The sequence below is a fragment of the Eretmochelys imbricata genome, chromosome 6, assembly GCF_965152235.1.
Source record: "Eretmochelys imbricata isolate rEreImb1 chromosome 6, rEreImb1.hap1, whole genome shotgun sequence".
Lineage (NCBI taxonomy): Eukaryota > Metazoa > Chordata > Testudines > Cheloniidae > Eretmochelys > Eretmochelys imbricata.
The window spans coordinates 76555551-76575431 of record NC_135577.1 but is presented as its reverse complement, the minus strand read 5'-3'; the positions used below and the strand labels follow the sequence as shown (position 1 = coordinate 76575431).

The 19881-nt window shown below is 42.2% G+C and overlaps 1 protein-coding gene across 1 annotated transcript in view; it reads left to right on the top strand.

The window, feature by feature from the left end:
- Nucleotides 1-19881, top strand: part of SPRED1 (sprouty related EVH1 domain containing 1) — a 116717-nt gene that overhangs the window by 44073 nt on the left and 52763 nt on the right. Inside the window, exon 2 of the mRNA XM_077818940.1 lies at nt 15883-16057. Coding sequence (XP_077675066.1) covers nt 15883-16057 — 175 coding nt within the window. The remainder of the gene's footprint in view (nt 1-15882; nt 16058-19881) is intronic.

Sequence of the window (19881 nt, the reverse complement as noted above, 5' to 3'; positions counted from 1 at the left end):
GTGTCGTCTTACTGCACTCACATAGCCAGGAGCTGTCTAGTTACTAAAGTGATACGGTCTATATATACCTAGGATGGCAGAATCTGGCCTTGAGAAAATTAAATAATTGTAAATTGGTGAACTTTAGCTTGTTCAGATACAAACACTAACTGAAAATTGTTTACTATTAAGCCAATATTTTATCATAAATTGTAATAACCAGTGCTATTCCAGAGAGAACAAAAGCCACTGCTGACTCCAAACTTTATTTTTGTATTTTTTATAAAATGTTGCAGAATTGTTTCCTTGGAGGCTGGGTGTTGTCTGACTGCATTTTTTGTCTGTCTGTCTGTCTGTCTGTCTGTCAGTCAGGTCATCTAAGATTCAGTTTAAGTCTGCCTTAGGATACATACCTGTACTTGTCCTAGGGTTGGTGAATTGGTTGAAAAAGTTACAAAGCCTGTCTTCCTTGTAAATGTTGGTGTTTTCAGACTTCATTTCAGACAAAATACCAAAGTATTCTAGTGCTGTTTTTATTTAAAAGGTCTTGTAAAACTTTCTTTGGTTTTTCTTGTCTTTTTCCAAGCATTCTGGTGGAGGTACCTCACAAGTGGCAAATTGGTCTCTGCTCCTAAAAGTGTACAGTTTTGACTTGATGTGGCACAGTAAGTAAGGATCAGACAGACAGGTAGATGATGTAAGGGGCAAAGATGGCAATAAGGTTTTGTTTGTTTTTTGGTGGTGGTGTTGTTGTTGCTCAGTAACCAATAGTATTACAGACACAACTGGTATCACCTGTTATAGTTATCGTTTTCCAACACTTTCCATTATAAGATCCTGTTCTTTCAGTTGCTTATAGCTTTGGCAAACTTTACTTGTTTGAGCTGAATTTCCCCATACAGGGTGTCTGCCTCTGGCTTTTTATTTTCTTTTACTTTTTTTAAGTTTCAGCTACAACAGCTCAGCTGTTTTTCAAGAATCAGGTTAGGAAAAAATATATTGTGTGCCCATGTTCAACATGATAGAATTTCTGTTTCTCACTTTTTTTAATTAGTATATTACCCCCAAAGCCTGCAACTAAGTAAATGGGAGCTCTGCTTTGAACATATAACATATGCTAAGTACTCTGAAAAATTAGGCCCTAGATGTTCCAAGTTACACATCCAAAATTAGTGGAGAGTTTTGAGAATTTTGGCCTTAATCTCTTTGTGCCTCAATTCTGCAACCGTTAAATAGGGATCTTACCACCTAACCTCACAGAAGTGTTGTAAGGATAAATAAACTGCTGGTGAGAGTACCATAGAAACATCCCAGAAAAAATGAATAATTTTGAATTCAGTGCTATATTTGGGTGTTGTGTGTTAAATAAGGAGTGGAGCAACACATTGAGTGTGGAGGATAAAAATAAATATTCAGTAACTGCATGAGACAAGGGTTCTATGGGGGGAAATAGTATGTGATTAAAACTGTATCCAAACAGGGAAGCTGAAATAAGGTTGTGTGACTAACCTTAATTCTGGTATTTCCTAACTTTGAGTGTTTAATTTTGCAACCTTAATATTCCTTTTAGTATAGTTTTTGGCTGTAATATACATCCTGATGGTTCAGTTTTCTTGTTCTTATTTCTTGGTAGACAGTATTGCCAACCTTAGGACATCAGATATTAGGATGAGATTGGACCTGATGAGACTGGACCCCAAAATAATGAGATTTTTAAAAACCATCAAATCATAGTTTTTAAGTCTGTCTTTTGATTTTTAACTTTCCTCTTTGCTCCTCTACCAATGTGTGATGATTTTAGGTTGAAAAGTCAACCTTTTAATGCACACCTCTCCCTGGCTACTCAGATGGAGACTTCACTTACCCTCTCCTCATACCTCAGAAAGGAGAACTGCTATCCATTTCCTAACACTGTCTTGACTTTCTCCCCTCCTAGTTTATTTCCTTTGATTAAAAAAGCTGGATGGTAAATAGTTTGAGAACCGCCGACCTAATTAACGCATAATGGTTTACACCAGTGATTCTCAAACTTTTTTACTGGTGACCCTTTCACATAGCAAGCCTCTGAGTGCAACTTCCCCCCTCCCCCCAACAATTAAAAATGCTTTTTTATATATTTAACACCATTATAAATGCTGGAGGCAAAACAGGGTTTGGGATGGAGGCTGACAGCTTGCGACCACCCATGTAAGAATCTTGCAATCCCCTGAGGGGTGCCGACCCGCAGTTGAGAACCCCTGGTTTACACTCTCACATAGAACTCTTTACCTTTTTAGGGTTGATGAATTCCATATACATATAAAGAATTTATTCATTCATATAAGCAATGGTGTCACAATAAAAACAATACGGAATTGGTTTAGCCTTTTGCAAAAAGTAACACTTTCCTGACACCCTCTACCCTGTCTCTGCTCACACATTGCCTGAGACAGGACAGCACTCCCCACACTCTGCAATCACTAAATCCACCTCTGGCTCCCTGCAGTTGCCTGCTCGCCCTCACTCTCCATATCCACCTTCACAGTGTCTGTGCTGCTCCCCACATACCCTGTTTTTTGTCTAGCCCTTTGAACCAGAGTGGAATCATTTTGCCTGTGGGCATGGCTTCAATCTCATTGAAAACAGTGGGAGGTGGCAGTCAGTTTTATTAAGGACAACATCACTTCCATATGCAGATAGACTGTAGAGAAATGGTGGCCATAGTACTGGCTTTAGCCCCATTGATAGTAATGGAAGATGGTGGCTAGTTTGAAGAATGAAAAATTTGTGAGTTGGCAGCCTTTCGTCTTCTCGTGAGGTTTAAAAAAAACACCCAAAAGTTGGTGGAGCGGCAATAAAATTTTGAGAGTTGGGAATACTGGTTACGTACATTCTCCTCTACTTCCAGGCTTCATAATGCAAAGTGGGTTTTAGGAAGGCTTTGAATTGGGCACAGGAGAGTGAACAAATTCTCAGAGGACATTAGAAGCATAATGAACAGAAAAAGACTCTTCGCTTCAAACATAAATACTTGGCTTTGTAGTACATTTTGCCCTTGTAGTTACTACTGTGTCCTAAATGAGGAGCTTTAGCTTTTATTTTATTTGTTTTGGGTTTTTTTACTCTCTTGCTGGAGGTGGCTTCTGAGTATGTTCTAGTGATTAAACCTTCTGAATGGTTACCATTTTAAACACACCTTGTGGGGGAAAAGTAATGATAACTGTTAAAACCATCTTCCTTCTCTCTCTTGCTCACACACCTGAATAAGGAATAGTGTTTACTAAAAGGACACTGTAAAAATATTTTTCATGTTTCTTAAATGCCTAGTTGCTTTCTATAATCATCTCTTGAATTCAGATCAGTTTCTTACCAATTGTCCATTTATTATGGACCTAACAGTGTTTTGTTGTAGGGCATACTGTGAGGGCTTCTAATATGTCAAGTGGGAGGTTGGGAGCAGAAGAGCACTAAAGCATTTTTATGGTCATAATATTAAATCTACATTTTTAAATAAGGAAAACCTAGGTCTAGTGATCTTGCTCAGTTGGCTTTCAAGGAATCATTATTAATAAAATTCAAGAGAACATAAGTATATTACACTGTCTGGGTTCTGGGAATGGAATAAGTAGTCATTCATGCCTCAGAACTCTCTCTCAATGCGTTCTGGAGTAAAATCTCCTTTCCTGGTGTCTGATTTATTAAGTCACAATACAATAAACAGTTCTCCTGGCTTTGCAAGATGAAAACAGTGTCTGAGTCCTTTCTGCCCCAAGGTGTGGGGCTCTCCAACCCCAAGACCCTAAATAATGAAGTAGTCATCCATTTCAGCCTTGTCCATCAGCAGCATTTGGAGGTATTTCCTTTTCTTATCACCTGGCCTTCCTCTTAGGCCCTTTATTCTTACCCTTCCTTGGGTTTCCTTCTGTACTCGCTCTAAGAATTCTTGGATCTGGTCTGGCTGGTGGACTCCATTTCCTAGGCATGGTTGCTGTCCAGAGCCCCACTTCTCCAGGTCTTGCCAAGACTCTGGTCTCTCCCTTACTTGAGAGTAGGCTGCCTCTTCTATAGCAGTGGTCTTGCTTTCATCCTGCAGTCACATGACTCTTCTCAGGCTATGTTTACACTTAAAAATTTTGCCAGCATAGCTTTGTCAGTTAGGAATGTGTATCTGGGGCGGGGGAGAGAGGGAAATAGGAAATCACATCAGTAACCAACATAGCTAGGGCCAGCAAAAGCCTTTGGGAAGATACAGCTATTCTGACAGTCTATTTGCTGGTATAAGCGGCATCTCTCTTAGGATGTAGTCATGTCCTCCATCTGGAGGCTGCTACTCCCAAAACGCCATTTTCAAAGGGCTACATACCTAAAGCAAACATCCCATTCCACACAGGTGCCCAAAGGACTAGCACCCTGTTATAAGTACAGATATTCACCTAACCTAAACGGTAGATTTGTCTGACTTTATTTTGGTGTTTAGTACGATACCTTTTATGTAATCACATATTTTTATCTTGTTTCTAATTATATATACATAAAGGCTCCCGTGCCCTGTCTCTTTGCAAGCATAAAGTGCTCTCCTGTTTGGATATCAGGTACTGTAAGTGGCAGAAGAATAGCTCTTGCAATCTCTCCCAAAGAGCAAACAAAAGCATTTTATATTGCCCTCTCCCCCAACAAAAAAAACAAACAAAAAACTTAAAATAGGCTTACAAAGCACCAACCTGAGGTAGGGAGTGTGGATCCAGGAAGAGCTCACTCTGAGCTGCCAACGTAGAGCATGGCAGAGGGGTTTTTGTTATAGTATAGTGGTCCTGTAGTTGGCACATAGACTTTTATAATATAAGTTTCTTTTCTCCCCTCTTCCAACATTGTGAAAATGCATCAATCTGTTAGACACTCCATTGCACAAATTGACTTTTCCCTGACAAATTGACTGCTTAGCCAATATAACAACTATCTTTGCCATAATATACTGACAATGGATTTATGGGAATTCATCTTGTACTATGTTAGCTATATTTACAAAAAGTTAATTTTAAGACATTTTAGTTACATACGGTACAAATAGAAATTTTAGCAATATTGAAACAAATTAGGGGGAAGTATTTACCTATCTAAAAAAATAAATGAAATCCTAGATGGTAGCCAGTGTCACATGCATTACAGTTAGTAATTCCAGTTGTGGATCCAATTTTTGGAGGTGACTTTATAGTTTTAAAATGCTGAAAAATATTTTGCATGAGTTCTAATAATATGCACAGGGTAGTTGCTCTACCCATAGGTTCACAGTGTGACTTCAGATGCGATCACTATTTCTTTGAGTTACATTTCCAATTTATATACAGTTGTATGAGGTTAAATAAAAGCATAGCAACACTGAATGTGAGAATAGAATATTGGCACTGGTAGTCTCAAAAGTGGAATACTGTAAAAACTGAAAGGTGGTGTGTTTTTCTTTCCCTGAAATTGCATGGGAATAGGTTCTTAAACTTTTGCAATACTGATGGAAGAAGGAAGAACTCTGTTAATGTTTAGTAGTATATTCCAGTGGTTTATAATCCCAGCTGAACTGGCACCAGGTGCTTCAGTGTGCAGCGCACCGGACTCAGTACAGGAAGCCCCGGCACCGAGGAAGGACTCATCCAAAGGGCTATGGCACCGCCATTCCTTGGCACCAAGGACCAGGTCTAGTGCGAGGCACTGGTCATAGTCGCTGGTGCCGCACAAGAAAAAAAGAGCTGACGGGGCTCTCCCCTGCTGGCAGCAGAGCAGGCAGGTGCCAGTCGGGTGCATCCCCAGTCGGGTCCACCTAGACTGGCGCTGTTGACTCTGGCCTCTCTGGGGAGGTCCGTTGAGTCCAGCCACAGTGGACTCCCTGGTGCGGGAAGATTTTGGAGGAGGACTTGGATGCTCCCTCCATGCCGGTTACATTCGAGGTGGCCAGGGAGTTGATTGCCATGATGGCGCAGTTCCTCTCTCCACCAGCAGGTGCACCAGCAACATCGTTGGCACCAATGCTGATCTGGAATAGGGGCAAGCCCATTATGATGCAGTGCCGATTGCATTCACCACAGCACCGATCCCCGGCACAGTCTCCATCTGCAATGCCCTGGTCAGATTCGGACTTCTCCTTGGAGGCGAAGGTGGACTCCTATGCTTCCAGGCAGAGCCGGCACCATTCCTGGCACTTCCCTAGGCAAAATGAAGGGCAGCCAGTGCCTGTAATATCCTGGCCTCCGCAGTGGCAGGGACCGACACAGTGGCCCTTCTGGACACCCAAGTCCGGGTTCCAGGTCCCTGTCAGTGGAGTCGGAGGCACTAATCCCTCCATCAGCTACATCTGTAGCCTGGGAGCCTCCCTGGGGTAAGGATGCATAAGGCCAGGCTGATGAGGATGTCTTCACTGAAGCGGCTGTGGCACTGGGTGGCGCAAGGGGATCCCCGTGAGCCAGAGGGGCAAGAAGAGCCCGTGCCTCCGAGGGAGTCATCCTCATCCTCCCCGGATTAGGTGATAGCAGGGACCTCCACCACTCTGCCTGCTATGGACACCAGGGCCCATCAAGACCTGCTCGGGAGGGTGGCCCAGAACCTGAACTTGAATGCAGAGGAGGTCTCTGAGGATACAGATCCCATGGTAGATATACTGGCCCTGAAGGGCCCTCGAGGGTGGCTCTGCCCCTCATCAAAACCATACAGAATACCACCAAGGCACTGTGGCACACACCCGCCTCTATCCCGCCGACAGCCAAGGGTGCAGAACGCTAATACTTTGTGCCTTCTAAGGGATATGAGCACCTCTGGGGACCCTGGTGTTGGAGGTGACCAACCACAAAGAGCTCCAGGGGCAACTGGGGCCTACCCCCAAATCCAAGGATGCTAAGAAGCTGGACCTCTTCAGTTGGAAAGTCTACTCCATCGGGGCGGGTCCAGCTTCACACAGTGGATCAGCAAGCAGTCCTGAGCCTCTATGCTTATCATTCCTGGAGCTCTCTGGCCAGATTCCAAGAATTGCTCCCAGCTGACTGCCGCTTGGAGTTGGGAGCAGTTCTGGAGGAGGGAAAGGAGGTTGTCAGGATCTCTCTTCAGGCCACCCTGGACTGAGCTGACTCAGCCACCTGCACTATGGGCACGGTCATAACTATGAGATGCAGCTCTTGGTCTCTGGGCTCCCGCATGAGGTCCAGAACACAATTCAGGACCTGCACTTCGACTGCTCCAGCCTCTTTGCTGAACAGACAGACTCAAGGCTGCATAGCCTTAAGGAATTGCGAGTGACCCTCAAGTCTTTGGGGCTGCACGCACCAGCCCCACAAAGAAAGGCATTTAAGCCCCAGACCACCCAACGATTTTACCCTGTCCCTCCTATACAGGACTACAGTAGGAAGTGGGGCAGAAGAAGGCACTTATCTCAGTCCTCCTCCGGCCAAGGGAAGGGCTCAGTTAAGCAGACCTCAGGCTCAAAGCCAAACTTTTGAAGGTGTGCCCGAGGACAGAGTGCCAGTTGAATACCCGGATCCTTCCCCTCCCTTGTGAACCATCTATCTCATTTCTACTGTACCTGGGCTCAGATAACCTCAGATCGTTCGTTCGGGTCCTGAGCACAGTAGAATTGCAATATTCTCTTCCCGCCCACCCTCCCTGTCCCTCTTCAGGGACACTTCTCCCGAGCAACTTCTAGTGCAGGAGGTGCAAACGCTCCTACAGCTGGGGGTGGTAAAAGAGGTTCCTCTGGATTTTAGGGGCAGGGGATTCTACTCCCACTACTAATTAGTCCCCAAGGCCAAAGGCAGGCTCAGGCCCATTTTAGACCTGTGAAATCTCAACAAATTCATGGAAAAAACTGAAGTTCCGCATGGTCTCCCTGGCCTTCATCATTCCCTCTCTGGATCTGGGTATTGGTACACTGTCCTCAACTTGAGGGACTTCCATGTACTTCCATATCTACATAATCCCTTCCCACAGACAATTCCTGTTTGTGGTCAGCAGCATGCATTATCAATTTATAGTCCTCCCCTATCAGCAGTTCCTCAGGTGTTCACCAAGTGCATGGCGGTCGCGGCAGCCTTCCTTCAAAAGTGTCAGGTGCAAGTCTTCCCGTATCTAGACAACTGGCTCATCAAGGGTCCGTCTCAAGCCCAGGTGGAGGAACATGTGAACCTGGTACATACAATGTTCTTCAACATGGCAAATTCGACTCTGGCTCCCACTCAAACAATAGAATTCATTGAGGCCCTCCTGGATTCCACCGAGGCCAGGGCATTCCTGCCAGAGTCTCGTTTTCTTGCCATGAGCGCCATCATAAAAGGTCTCCACTGGTTCCCCACCACGATATCTAGAAACTGCCTAAAATTACTCGGGCATATGGCACTGTGCACTTATGTGGTGCAGCATGCAAGGCTGCAGCTCCATCCCCTCCAGGCGTGCCTGGCCTAAGCGTACAGATCAAACCGGGACCATCAGGACAGTCTGGTCATGCTTTCTCCTCGGGCTCTCGAGTCCCTCCTGTGGTGGCTCGATTCACAGTCAGTTGGTGTGGGAGTACATTTTTCCAAACCTTTCCAACAGGACATCGTCCGCAGTATCTCCTTGAGGTAGGGATCTCATGACACGAAGCAACAGGAAGTGCCAGAAGTTCTGCTCTTTCCTGAATCACAGCCCTGGCTCAATCATGTACGCCTTTATCCTCTCATGGACGGGGCACCTGCTGTATGCATGCCTGCTGTTGCCTCTAATTCACAAGGTCCTCCTCAAGGTCCGGCAGGACAAGGCTTTGCTGATTCTCATAGTGCCGGCGTTGAACCTCTTGGTGGACACACCCATGACATTGCCCCTGTTTTCAGACCTTATCACGCAGGACCACGGCTGCCTTCTGCACCCCAACCTGCAGTCTCTCCACCTCACCACATGGAAAATCCATGGCTAAACCCATTAGAGCTCCAGTGCTCTGATTCAGTTAGGGAAGTTCTTCTTGGCAGTAGAAAGCCACTTATCTAGCCAAATGGAAAAGGTTCTCTATTTGGTCTGCACAGAAGGGCACCCTTCCTCTGCAGTCCTCAATCCCCTTTATACTGGACTACTTACTCTACTTAAAGCAGCATGGGCTGGCAGTCTCATCAATCCAGGTGCACCTGGCAGCTATTACCCCCTTCCACCCACACACAGTGGGTAGTTGGTATTCGCTAACCCCGTGGTTGGATGCTTCCTTAAAGGGCTAGACAGACTGTACCCCCAGGTGTGGCAACTGGTTCCCCTTGTGTCCTTAACCTGGTCTTCTCAAGGCTCATGATGCCCCTTTTCGAACCTCTAACAACTTTTTACCAGCGTTCTTCCCAAAGTCACATGTTAATGACAGGGAATGCAGGCTCCATTCCCTGAACGTTAGACGGGCGTTGGCTTTTTACGTTGAGTGGACAAAGCCGTTCAGGAAGTCAACACAACTCTTCTTCACCATTGCTGAGAGAATGAAAGGACTGCCAGTCTCATCCCTCAACGAATCTCTTTTTGGATTACTTCCTGTATCAAGATGTGCTACAACCTGGCAAAGATACCAGCCCCAGCATTGATGGAGCACTCCATGAAAACTCAAGCTTCATCTGCAGCCTTTCTGGTGCAGGGCCCCATTCAGGACGTCTGCAGGGAGGCAACATGGTCGTCTCTTCATACCTTTATGTCGCACTACACCATCATGCAGCAGGCTAGAGACAATGCTGCATTTGGTGGAGCTGTGCTACAATCTGCAATTCTGTGAACTCCAACTCCTTCTCCAAGGGACTGGTTGGGAGTCACCTACTTGGAATTGACATGAGCAATCACTCAAAGAATTGGTTCCCTACCTTTCATAACTGTTGTTTTGACATGTGTTGCTCTTCTCCATTTTAAGACCCATCAGTTCCTTCTTGCCGGATACTCCGACATAAGGGAGACGGAAGAGTGGGTCATATATACCTGGCCATGAAGGCGCCACTCCACGGGCCCCACAGCCGATCCAACCGTTACCATTAGGGAAAAACCTTCCGACGATCATGCACGTAGCGTAGAATCATAGAATATCAGGGTTGGAAGGGACCTCAGCAGGTCATCTAGTCCAACCCCCTGCTCAAAGCAGGACCGATCCCCAGTTAAATCATCCCAGACAGGGGTTTGTCAAGCCTGACCTTAACTTCTAAGGAAGGAGATTCCACCACCTCCCTAGGTAACACATTCCAGTGTTTCACCACCCTCCTAGTGAAAAAGTTTTTTTCTAATATCCAACCTAAACCTCCCTCACTGCAACTTGAGACCATTACTCCTTGTTCTGTCATCAGCTACCACTGAGAACAGTCTAGATACATCCTCTTTGGAACCCCCTTTTAGGTAGTTGAAAGGAGCTATCAAATCCCCCCTCATTCTTTTCTTCCGCAGACTAAACAATCCCAGTTCCCTCAGCCTCTCCCCATAAGTCATGTTTTCCAGTCCCCTAATCATTTTTTTGCCCTCTGCTGGACTCTTTCCAATTTTTCCACATCCTTCTTGTAGTGTGGGGCCCAAAACTGGACACAGTACTCCAGATGAGGCCTCACCAATGTCAAATAGAGGGGAATGATCACGTCCCTCGATCTGCTGGCAATGCCCCTACTTATACATCCAAAATGCCATTGGCCTTCTTGGCAACAAGGGCACACTGCTGACTCGTATCCAACTTCTCGTCCACTGTAACCCCTAGGTCCTTTTCTGCAGAACTGCTGCCTAGCCATTTAGTCCCTAGTGTGTAGGGGTGCATGAGATTCTTCCGTCTGAAGTGCAGGACTCTACTTGTCCTTATTGAACCTCATCAGATTTCTTTTGGCCCAATCCTCTAATTTGTCTAGGTCCCTCTGTATCCTATCCCTACCCTCCAGTGTATCTACCACTCCTCCCAGTTTAGTGTCATCTGCAGACTTGCTGAGGGTGCAATCCACACCATCCTCCAGATCATTAATGAAGATATTGAACAAAACCGGCCCCAGGACCGACCCTTGGGGCACTCCGCTTGATACTGGCTGCCAACTAGACATGGAGCTATTGATCACTACCCGTTGAGCCCGACAATCAGGCAACTTTCTACCCACCTTATAGTGCATTCATCCAGCCCATACTTCTTCAGCTTGCTGACAAGAATACTGTGGGAGACAGTGTCAAAAGCTTTGCTAAAGTCAAGGAACAACACGTCCACTGCTTTCCCTTCATCCACAGAGCCAGTTATCTCAACATAGAAGGCAATTAGATTAGTCAGGCATGACTTGCCCTTGGTGAATCCATGCTGACTGTTCCTGATCACTTTCCTCTCCTCTAAGTGCTTCAGAATTGATTCCTTGAGGACCTGCTCCATGATTTTTCCGGGGACTGAGGTGAGGCTGAGTGGCCTGTAGTTCCCAGGATCCTCCTTCTTCCCTTTTTCCAGTCATCCGGGACTTCCCTGGATCGCCATGAGTTTTCAAAGATAATGGACAATGGTTCTGCAATCACATCTGCCAACTCCTTTAGCACTCTCGGATGCAACGCATCCGGCCCTATGGACTTGTGCACGTCCAGCTTTTCTAAATAGTCCCAAACCGCTTCTTTCTCCACAGAGGGCTGGTCACCTCCTCCCCATGCTGTGCTGCCCAGCGCAGCAGTCTGGGAGCTGACCTTGTTCGTGAAGACGGAGGCAAAAAAAGTATTGAGTACATTAGCTTTTTCCACATCCTCTGTTACTAGGTTGCCTCCCTCATTCAGTAAGGGGCTCACACTTTCCTTGACTTTCTTCTTGCTGCCAACATACCTGAAGAAACCCTTCTTGTTATTCTTAACATCTCTTGCTAGCTGCAACTCCAGATGTGATTTGGCCTTCCTGATTTCAAACTCCTGCATGCTCGAGCAATATTTTTATACTCATCCCTGGTCATTTGTCCAATCTTCCACTTCTTGTAAGCTTCTTTTTTGTGTTTAAGATTAGAACACACACCTACTTGGAATGGACATGAGCAACACATCTCTAAGAACAACAGTTACAAAAGGTAGGTAACTTTTTTTTAGAAGGTTTGATCAGGCTGGGATTTCAGGGTTTATACCTGCTTTGTTGTTGCCCCACTAATAGTTATATTTGACATGCTAGTTACTCCCTATCTTTTTTGTTTCAAATGTAATTTCAGAAGTATCTTATACTACTAATGAAGGATGCTACTTTGCAGTCAGACTTCATTGAACTTTTATCCAGTCAGAACTCAAGACATTTTTTATAAATTTCTGATATGCCGTATTAAAACAAATTTTGTTTCCAGTTTAATGTGTGTACAGCAGATAGGTTACAGATCTGATAGGGAAACCTGTTCCACTCTGTGAAACTAGTAGCTTTTAATTTAGTGCCAAGGGAGTATAGTTGTACTCTCGGATAACCTTTTCTATTTAATTCACAAGCTGTAGCTCAGTGTTCTCTCAGGTAACTGCATTCTTTTTTTCTTACCTAGGGCATCCAGTCCTTGTAGGTGTAATTTATATGTTCATAATTGATGTAAACTGATCTTTGACTCTAAGGTCACACTAAGGAGTTTTAGAAAAGACTTGGTAAAGCTGCTACCCCTTTTCAGCTGTTTGTGATAGCTCTTGTGAGATTAAGTAGAGACTTCCAGTTCTGTTTACCACTATTCCATTTTTTAAAGACTGTCAAAGGTTTAATTGTCATGTCACAGGTTTAATTGACTTGGTGATAATTCTGAAAGATCTTGGAATCTTGTCTACAGAAGCCAGTGGTAGCACCCAGTAGTAATTTGTTCTTAAAATTCCCAAGTGTAGATTGAGTTCTAGGGCACATGAACATGTGAAGTGTTAAAGATTTTAGCGACTAATAAGTCCAATGGCAGAAAGTTAGAGCCATCTCTGCTGTATTTGCAAAAGATACTGAAAAATTAACCTTTTGGTTGTTGCAGTGCAACTTAAAAATATAGATTTGTTTTTGTTACTTAATCTGTACTCAAAAATAAAACGCTGTAAAACTTTAGTGCCTGCAAATCCAGTTAATCCTACTTCTTGTTCAGCCAATTGCTAAGATAGACAAGTTCATTTTCATTTACCGGGTCCTATCTGTAATTACCCCCTCTCCCCCTTCCCCACATAATGTACTTTCACAGTAAAGTGATTGCAATTCAGTACTTGTATGAGGTAAACTGAAAAAAATACTATTTCTTTTGTTTATCTTTATTACAGTGTAAATATTTGTAATACAAATAAATGTAAAGTGAATACTATACACTTTGTATTCTGTGTCGTAATTGAAATCAATATATTTGAAAATGTAGAAAAACATCCAAAATATTTATAATGAATTTACATTGGTATTCTATTATTGTTTAACTGTGCGATTAAAACTGCGATTAATCACAATTTTTAAAAATAATTTGACAGCCCTAGTTTATTCCTTTGATGTTTGGATGAGACGTTTTCATCATTTTAGTATGAAGGGGTTGTGAATGTACTGTACCATCTTTATTTGTGTTAGGAATTTTTATATTGGAATCTTGCACTAATTGGCCTTTATCAGTTGTATAAATGGATTTCACAGTAGTTGATCAAAATGTCTATGGTTTGAATGTTGTCATAGTTCAATATACTTGATTAGATGGTACAATTAAGCATAAGGTTAAATGTGAAGATGGTGTTACTGTAACTTGGAGAGCTTTTGGACAAAGGGAAGTTCTCTGTATCTGTAAATTGTATTTGGGGATATAGTAAAAGTACAAATTAGTAACATTGGAAGTAGCAGTACTTCTGTAAACATATAAAGGAAAGTACTAAACTTTAGTCTGAAACCCCTCAAGGTACTGCATTCTGCTGGTTTGTGAACTTCAGTTTCCTTACATTAAATTTTGAAGTTGGCCTGGTGGAAAGAGAGCAGAAATGTAATATTTTGTCAGACAAGATTGTGGCATTGCGCACTTTTTTCCCCCTTATTTACAGGGAAGCCCTAATATCCTTGATTTCCTTCAAAAGGAGCAGTTTATATTTCTGCCAGGGGAGCAGCGACCAGGGAAAGTCTGAAGCAAATGGATTTTAAATGTATAAGCAGACACTTTAAGATCTTGTCTTTACAACTGAAATTCTCTTAATCTAGATTTGAGACCAATGATTAGACTCGCAGTAATACTGCACTGTGAAAAATTAAGTTTGAGACTCATACTTGGTCATCTGGCTGCTTCTGGGAATATAAGAATGAGTGAGTGCATGGCAGTGCTTCTTTGATGCTTTTTGGGATGTTCCTGGTGAAGGAGAGGCTGCTAATTGATGATGGTGCTAAAATGGCTACCATCGGTGTCATTACACAGACCGCAAATGTTTACTGGAGCTACCAATTTTTAGCGATGAAAGACACAGGTTCAGTGAACAACTTGTATTTCATTTGTCACCCCTAAGCTAAAATGATCTTGTATACTTTTGTTTCATTTTCCAGTTTGTACAGCCCCATTTGCACAGCTTTATGTATTTGATCATTAGATATTTACATCATAATGCTTATTTTATTTATTTGAATTACAAGTTAAAGCAGGAAAGCCCAACAATGACTTTTGGTGTGTTAAAAGGTTTGAAAAGATCAGCATGGAATATCAGAAATTCTTAATGTGTTAAAATTTAACTGTTTGTGTAATAAAACATTCTCCCACATCCCAAAAAGATGCGTTTGATTATAAATAGTACTCTTGTACAGATATCTTTTTGTAAATTTCTAGTTCAGTTCTCATAGTTCATATAACATCATTCAGGTGGCATAACTATGCAAACTTGATTTCTGAAACCCAGTGTAAGCCAGACAAATGGTCCTCATTTCTTGTAGAATAGTGGATTGCTTTTTATAAAGTGCATAAGTGATTGTGCAAATGGGACAATCACACAAGTTCCTGGATAAACCATGTGCTCTCTTTAATTCCTTTAAACACAAGAAGTTGCAAATTGGAGGTCATAAACTAGCATTTCCATTTTTTAAAAAACAAGAAACAAAACAAATTGTCAGACTTTTGAAGAATTAATATAGCATGCTTTTTTAAATTAAAATTTTTAGCATTTCTCTGCTTTACAGTATTTCAAAAGAGCTATATAAAATGTAAGTAAATTTCATCATGTATCAAACAGAAAAGATGATGTTGGGAGCAGATGGTCCTAAAATAAGTCTAGTACTCTCTTAAAAATGCCACTTCAGTACAAGAGGTAATTTTAGGTGTTCATAACAATTGCATAGTTCAATCAACAGGAATATCTATTATCAGTTAATATTTTCTTTTTTCATGGGACCCTGTAGTATACACGCTACTTTTATTATTTATTTATTTATTTATTGCTTATAAACATAACTTATGAAACTGGTGAAAACATATAGTTTGTAAAGCAAACTGGAAAAAAAAAACAGGTTTCCTAGCTTAGGGCCTGTTCCTACTCTGATTTCAGTGGGAGCAGGATCAAGCCCTTTCTCATTTGTTTACTTTTCTGTCCAACTGATAGTGGAAACCTGACTCACTTTATAGTTAGTCTTCAGTCAAAAGCTGATGCTTCCTAGATATAGTTAGACCATTAAATATATGGTTTCTAAATCCATTTGTGTCTTTACTAAAACTAATGTTGGCTGGTAAGATTTCTTTCCTAATGTCTCTGATCACCAGATATTTACCACAAGAAATTATATCGAAAGTGACCAAGGAAAAGGACAGGCATACAAAACAATTTTTTAAAGTTAGATTTAAAATAAAAGCATGTTAAAAGTCAGTTTTAATATTGGGCAGATTTCCAGATTGTAGCATCTGCTCTCTTTTCAGTTGTGAACTAGAAAGCACTTAAGCCATTTATTTTTTATTAAGGTGGTCTTGGTATTTCAAATAAGATTAGGTGCTCAGCCATTTTGTGTTTATGGAAAAAACTAATTTGTTCATGTTGCATCTCTTTCAGTAATAGTTATGCAAGAGTGCGAGCTGTGGTGATGACCCGGGATGACTCAAGTGGTGGATGGTTACCACTTGGAGGAGGTGGACTAAGCTGTGTTACGATCTTCAAAGTCATTCATCAGGAAGAGAACAGCTGTGCTGATTTTCTTATCCACGGAGAACGACTCAGGGATAAAACGGTAACAAATCACATTATGAATACAACATATGTATAACTTGATAGAGCCTAAAAGTAACACTTACATGTTGTTCTACAGAATAATTAAACTTCTTAGCTATAGTTGTTTCCACTCTTTGTTGCATGATTTTACACTTTCTAAATATTCATATGCCTAAAAGAGCAAGTATTTTATTTTTTGATTCTTTAAATCTTCTTCCTGTATCTCTAAAATTAAGTGTTGCCCTTTCAGAAGTTCAAAAATACACTTTTTGGCAAACAATTAGTTTTTCTCCCCTCTGTCTTTCTAATAGAGTTTCAGACTAACCTCTCTTTTCTGTTTGTGCACTGGCAAAATCAGTGAAGTCAGCAAAATGCTGGAAAGTAGAAAAGTACAAGCATGCAATATTCTTGAAGTTTATTTTTAAAAAGAAAAGTACAGAAGGAATTCCATCTTGTACTAGAAACATTTTATTCTGGGTCAAATTTTGCACTTATACTAAGGTAGTTTCTTTAGTTATTGCTTGAAAATAACCTGTCTGGACTCTGATAAAATAAATACTAGAAAACATTGCATTGCCTGAAAACCACCAAGCGGAATTACAGTGCAGCATGCTAGTGCATGCTGCATTTTACACCCCTGCAGTCCAAACTTCAGGACTATGAACTCTTTAAAAGAGTTTCATCTCTTACATGCATGAAATGTGCAGTTTCCTTCTAGGATAAAAGATAGAATTGCTTTTTAGATCTGTGTTGCTAATTCTCACATGTGAATACCTGCTCCTCCATCAGTACTGATGACTTTTCTGCCTTTATCTCAGCTGTTAGGAAGGAGGTCCTATGATGCTGTCACCATCCCCATGGCAAGTGGTGGTTGGTTCCTAAACCCTGTTGAAAGCCTTGGACCCTCTTCCTCCTCCTACTGTCCAGCACCCAGCAGGCTCAGAAGCTGAGGGTATTAGTGATCCCACGTTGTTTAGATTTTTTTCTCACACACCTTTTTTCCTAGTTCTAACCAGCCTCTGACCAGACCACCATAAACTCTAAATTTAAATACGGTGCTAAATTCCATCAAAGTAGCACTCTCTCTTTTTCCCCCTGCACAATGCAACCTGTGACATGCTTAGGCTGTCAGCTAGATCCCTCTCTGCAACATGCTATTTTGATTGAATAAAAGGGGGTGACTTGACCAAAAAGGGAAAAGCAGTTAAAAGGAGTTTCTTGGTGAGCTTTGACTTCTGAAGAGCTGATGGATCACCAAAGTCATCAGTGGAAGAGGGCAAACTTTCCCCATCATCCTTGGACTAGTTCAGCATGAAGGAAAAGGTACCACTATTGAAGTTGACAAACTTGGTGAATACCAGTACTGAAGTTGACAAACTTGGTGAATCTTATTCACTCCCCCGTAACAAATAAAGAGCCTTCAGCCCGTTGCTCTCTCATCTAAAGAAGCTCTTAAAAATGTGTAGGAAGATCAGAGCAGTTGTTCCGAATCTTAGATTCTCTGATAAAGATTATGAAATCAATGATCCACTCAAAAGGGAAAATCCATTTTCAAAGTTAATCCAGCCATACTATATTCATGTGGACAAGTCAGTTAAATTATCTTCAGACTGCAGGAATGACTCTTTTCCTTATCTCAATCAGTACTTCCCTCAACACAAAAAAAATCTCCATTGAAGTGACTGGAGCAGGAAGCATCTCCAGAGAGTTGTTTGCAGACCAGATAATGGAGAGCTTGCTACAAGAATCTTTGAATCCTTTTCTCTGGCTTTGCAAGCAGCCATAGTCTTCATAGACTCTGCCTGAACAGTCCTTTCTATCCCCTGCTCCCAGTTTCATGAGCTAGAGAGGCTACCATTTGAAACAGCTTCTCCTCCAAAGTCCTGACATCTCAAAACTTGTTCCTCACATAGGAGGTCTGAAACTTTTCTCTTCCTTTGCTGGTAGTATGTCCAGAAGCTGTGCTTTCTAAATTGGGGGGATTCCTCATGCAGTCCCAAGACACATCCTCTCTGACCTTCTCTCTCATTCTGGTTCTAGAGCACAAAGAGGTCTTTCAGTTCCTGTTCAGGAATTTAGGGGGGAGGGATATAAAAAGAAAATATTCACCCAGTACTGGTTTTGGGGTTTTTTGTTTGTTTCGTTTTCTGGTTTTTCATGTTGTAGGATCACAGATATTTAGACCAGATGGTATCATTATGATCATATAATTGAACTTTCTGCATAACACAGGTAATTTCCTGTAATGTACCCAACATCATGTGGTTGGACCAAAGCATGTGTTTTAGAAAACCATCTAATACTGAATTCAGTACACAAAATTATGGAGGATTCACCACATCCCTTGGAAATCTGTTTTAGTGGTTAATTACTCTGTATTCAAACTGAAAATAAAGTGCAAATTTACTATTTACTCAAACATCAAACTACAACCTTTAGAACTGGTTAAGCCCATTTCAAAAGTAGCAAATGGACAGACTTACTAAGGTGATGTGAGGTGGGGCGTTGGAAATTAAATCAGTTGTATTGTGTTTTTGGTTTTTTTGGACCAAATTTTTTGGTTCCTGCCTTATGTGGATCTATTTGGTATCCGGTTCACTGAGAAGGTAGTGAGGTTTTGCATTTGGCATGAGCACGCTCTGGTCCTGGAGGGCAGACCCCTTATCTAGTTTTCTGGAATCTCATCCACCAAAAGTTGATTGATCTGAATGTATGCGTGTGTGTGTGCACCCCCATCACCAATTTCAATACTATATTTTTTTTCTGTACTACTGACGTACACCTGACTACACCTGTACTTAGATGTTACTTAAGTTCTAGGGAAGGTGCCTCTTTAAATGAATACCAGTAGAATGAGAAAGATAACTAGAATGCAGGCAAGAAGTTTGTTTCCAGTGCAGTCTGAGCAAACGATGTGAGAAGCTCCTGTAAAATACAGATACCGATACAGCTTGGAAAAGGAGTTGCTGTGTAGGTAATTATGGGGATAGATGTTTGGTAAGCGAGTAGAAGGGAGCTGTACATTTGTATTGTCCCTGACTTCAAAGGAAAGCTGCAGTAATCAAAAGCTAATTTAGTGACTCAGCCAGAAAGATCTGATACCTTAGGTGATTTAGGATAACTGTTAGGATAAAATAAATGACCCCATATCCAGCTAGTAGTTAGGGTAGGTGGGGACATCCTCAGACAATATTTAATCAGAGGAACTGTAGCACACTGTAAGACAGCCTTTTAAGGTATGTCTACACTGCAATATAAGCCCAAGGTTAATGGGGCTTGAGTCAGCTGACCCTCGTTAGGTGACCTTGGGCTTGAGCATCTCCGTTGTATTTTAACCCTATGTTAAGACTTTTCTAACCCATGCTTGAACCTAGTGGTCTGGTGTCCATGTTGCAATGCACAGACCCAAGTCAAAGTAACCATATCCCAGAGTCCCTAGGGCCCCCGGAAATGTGGCCACTCTAGCCCTGGGATTGAGACACGTGACTGCCCTCCCTGCACATTACCAGGAAGCAGCTCACTAAGCAAAAGTCTTGATCAGTTTGCTCTCCATTCCAAAACCAGGAGGCTCTTTGATAGCAAGCTTTCAGATTAGTGATCAGAAGAGAATGAGTTAATGCTCACTTGAACTGCTGCTCTTTGCAAAAGGGCGGAGGTGGAAAACCTATTCTGTTTTCAATAGGTTGGATTTCAGATTGTTGGGATAGAGAGGACTAAGGAAGTATCCCTATAGAATTGTGGGATACTTCCAGCTGACTCCCAGGCCCAAGTCAAGGGGGCTGCGTCAACACTGCAAAGCAACAGGGCTCAGACCTTGGGTAGTGGCTTAAGTTGAGCTTGGAC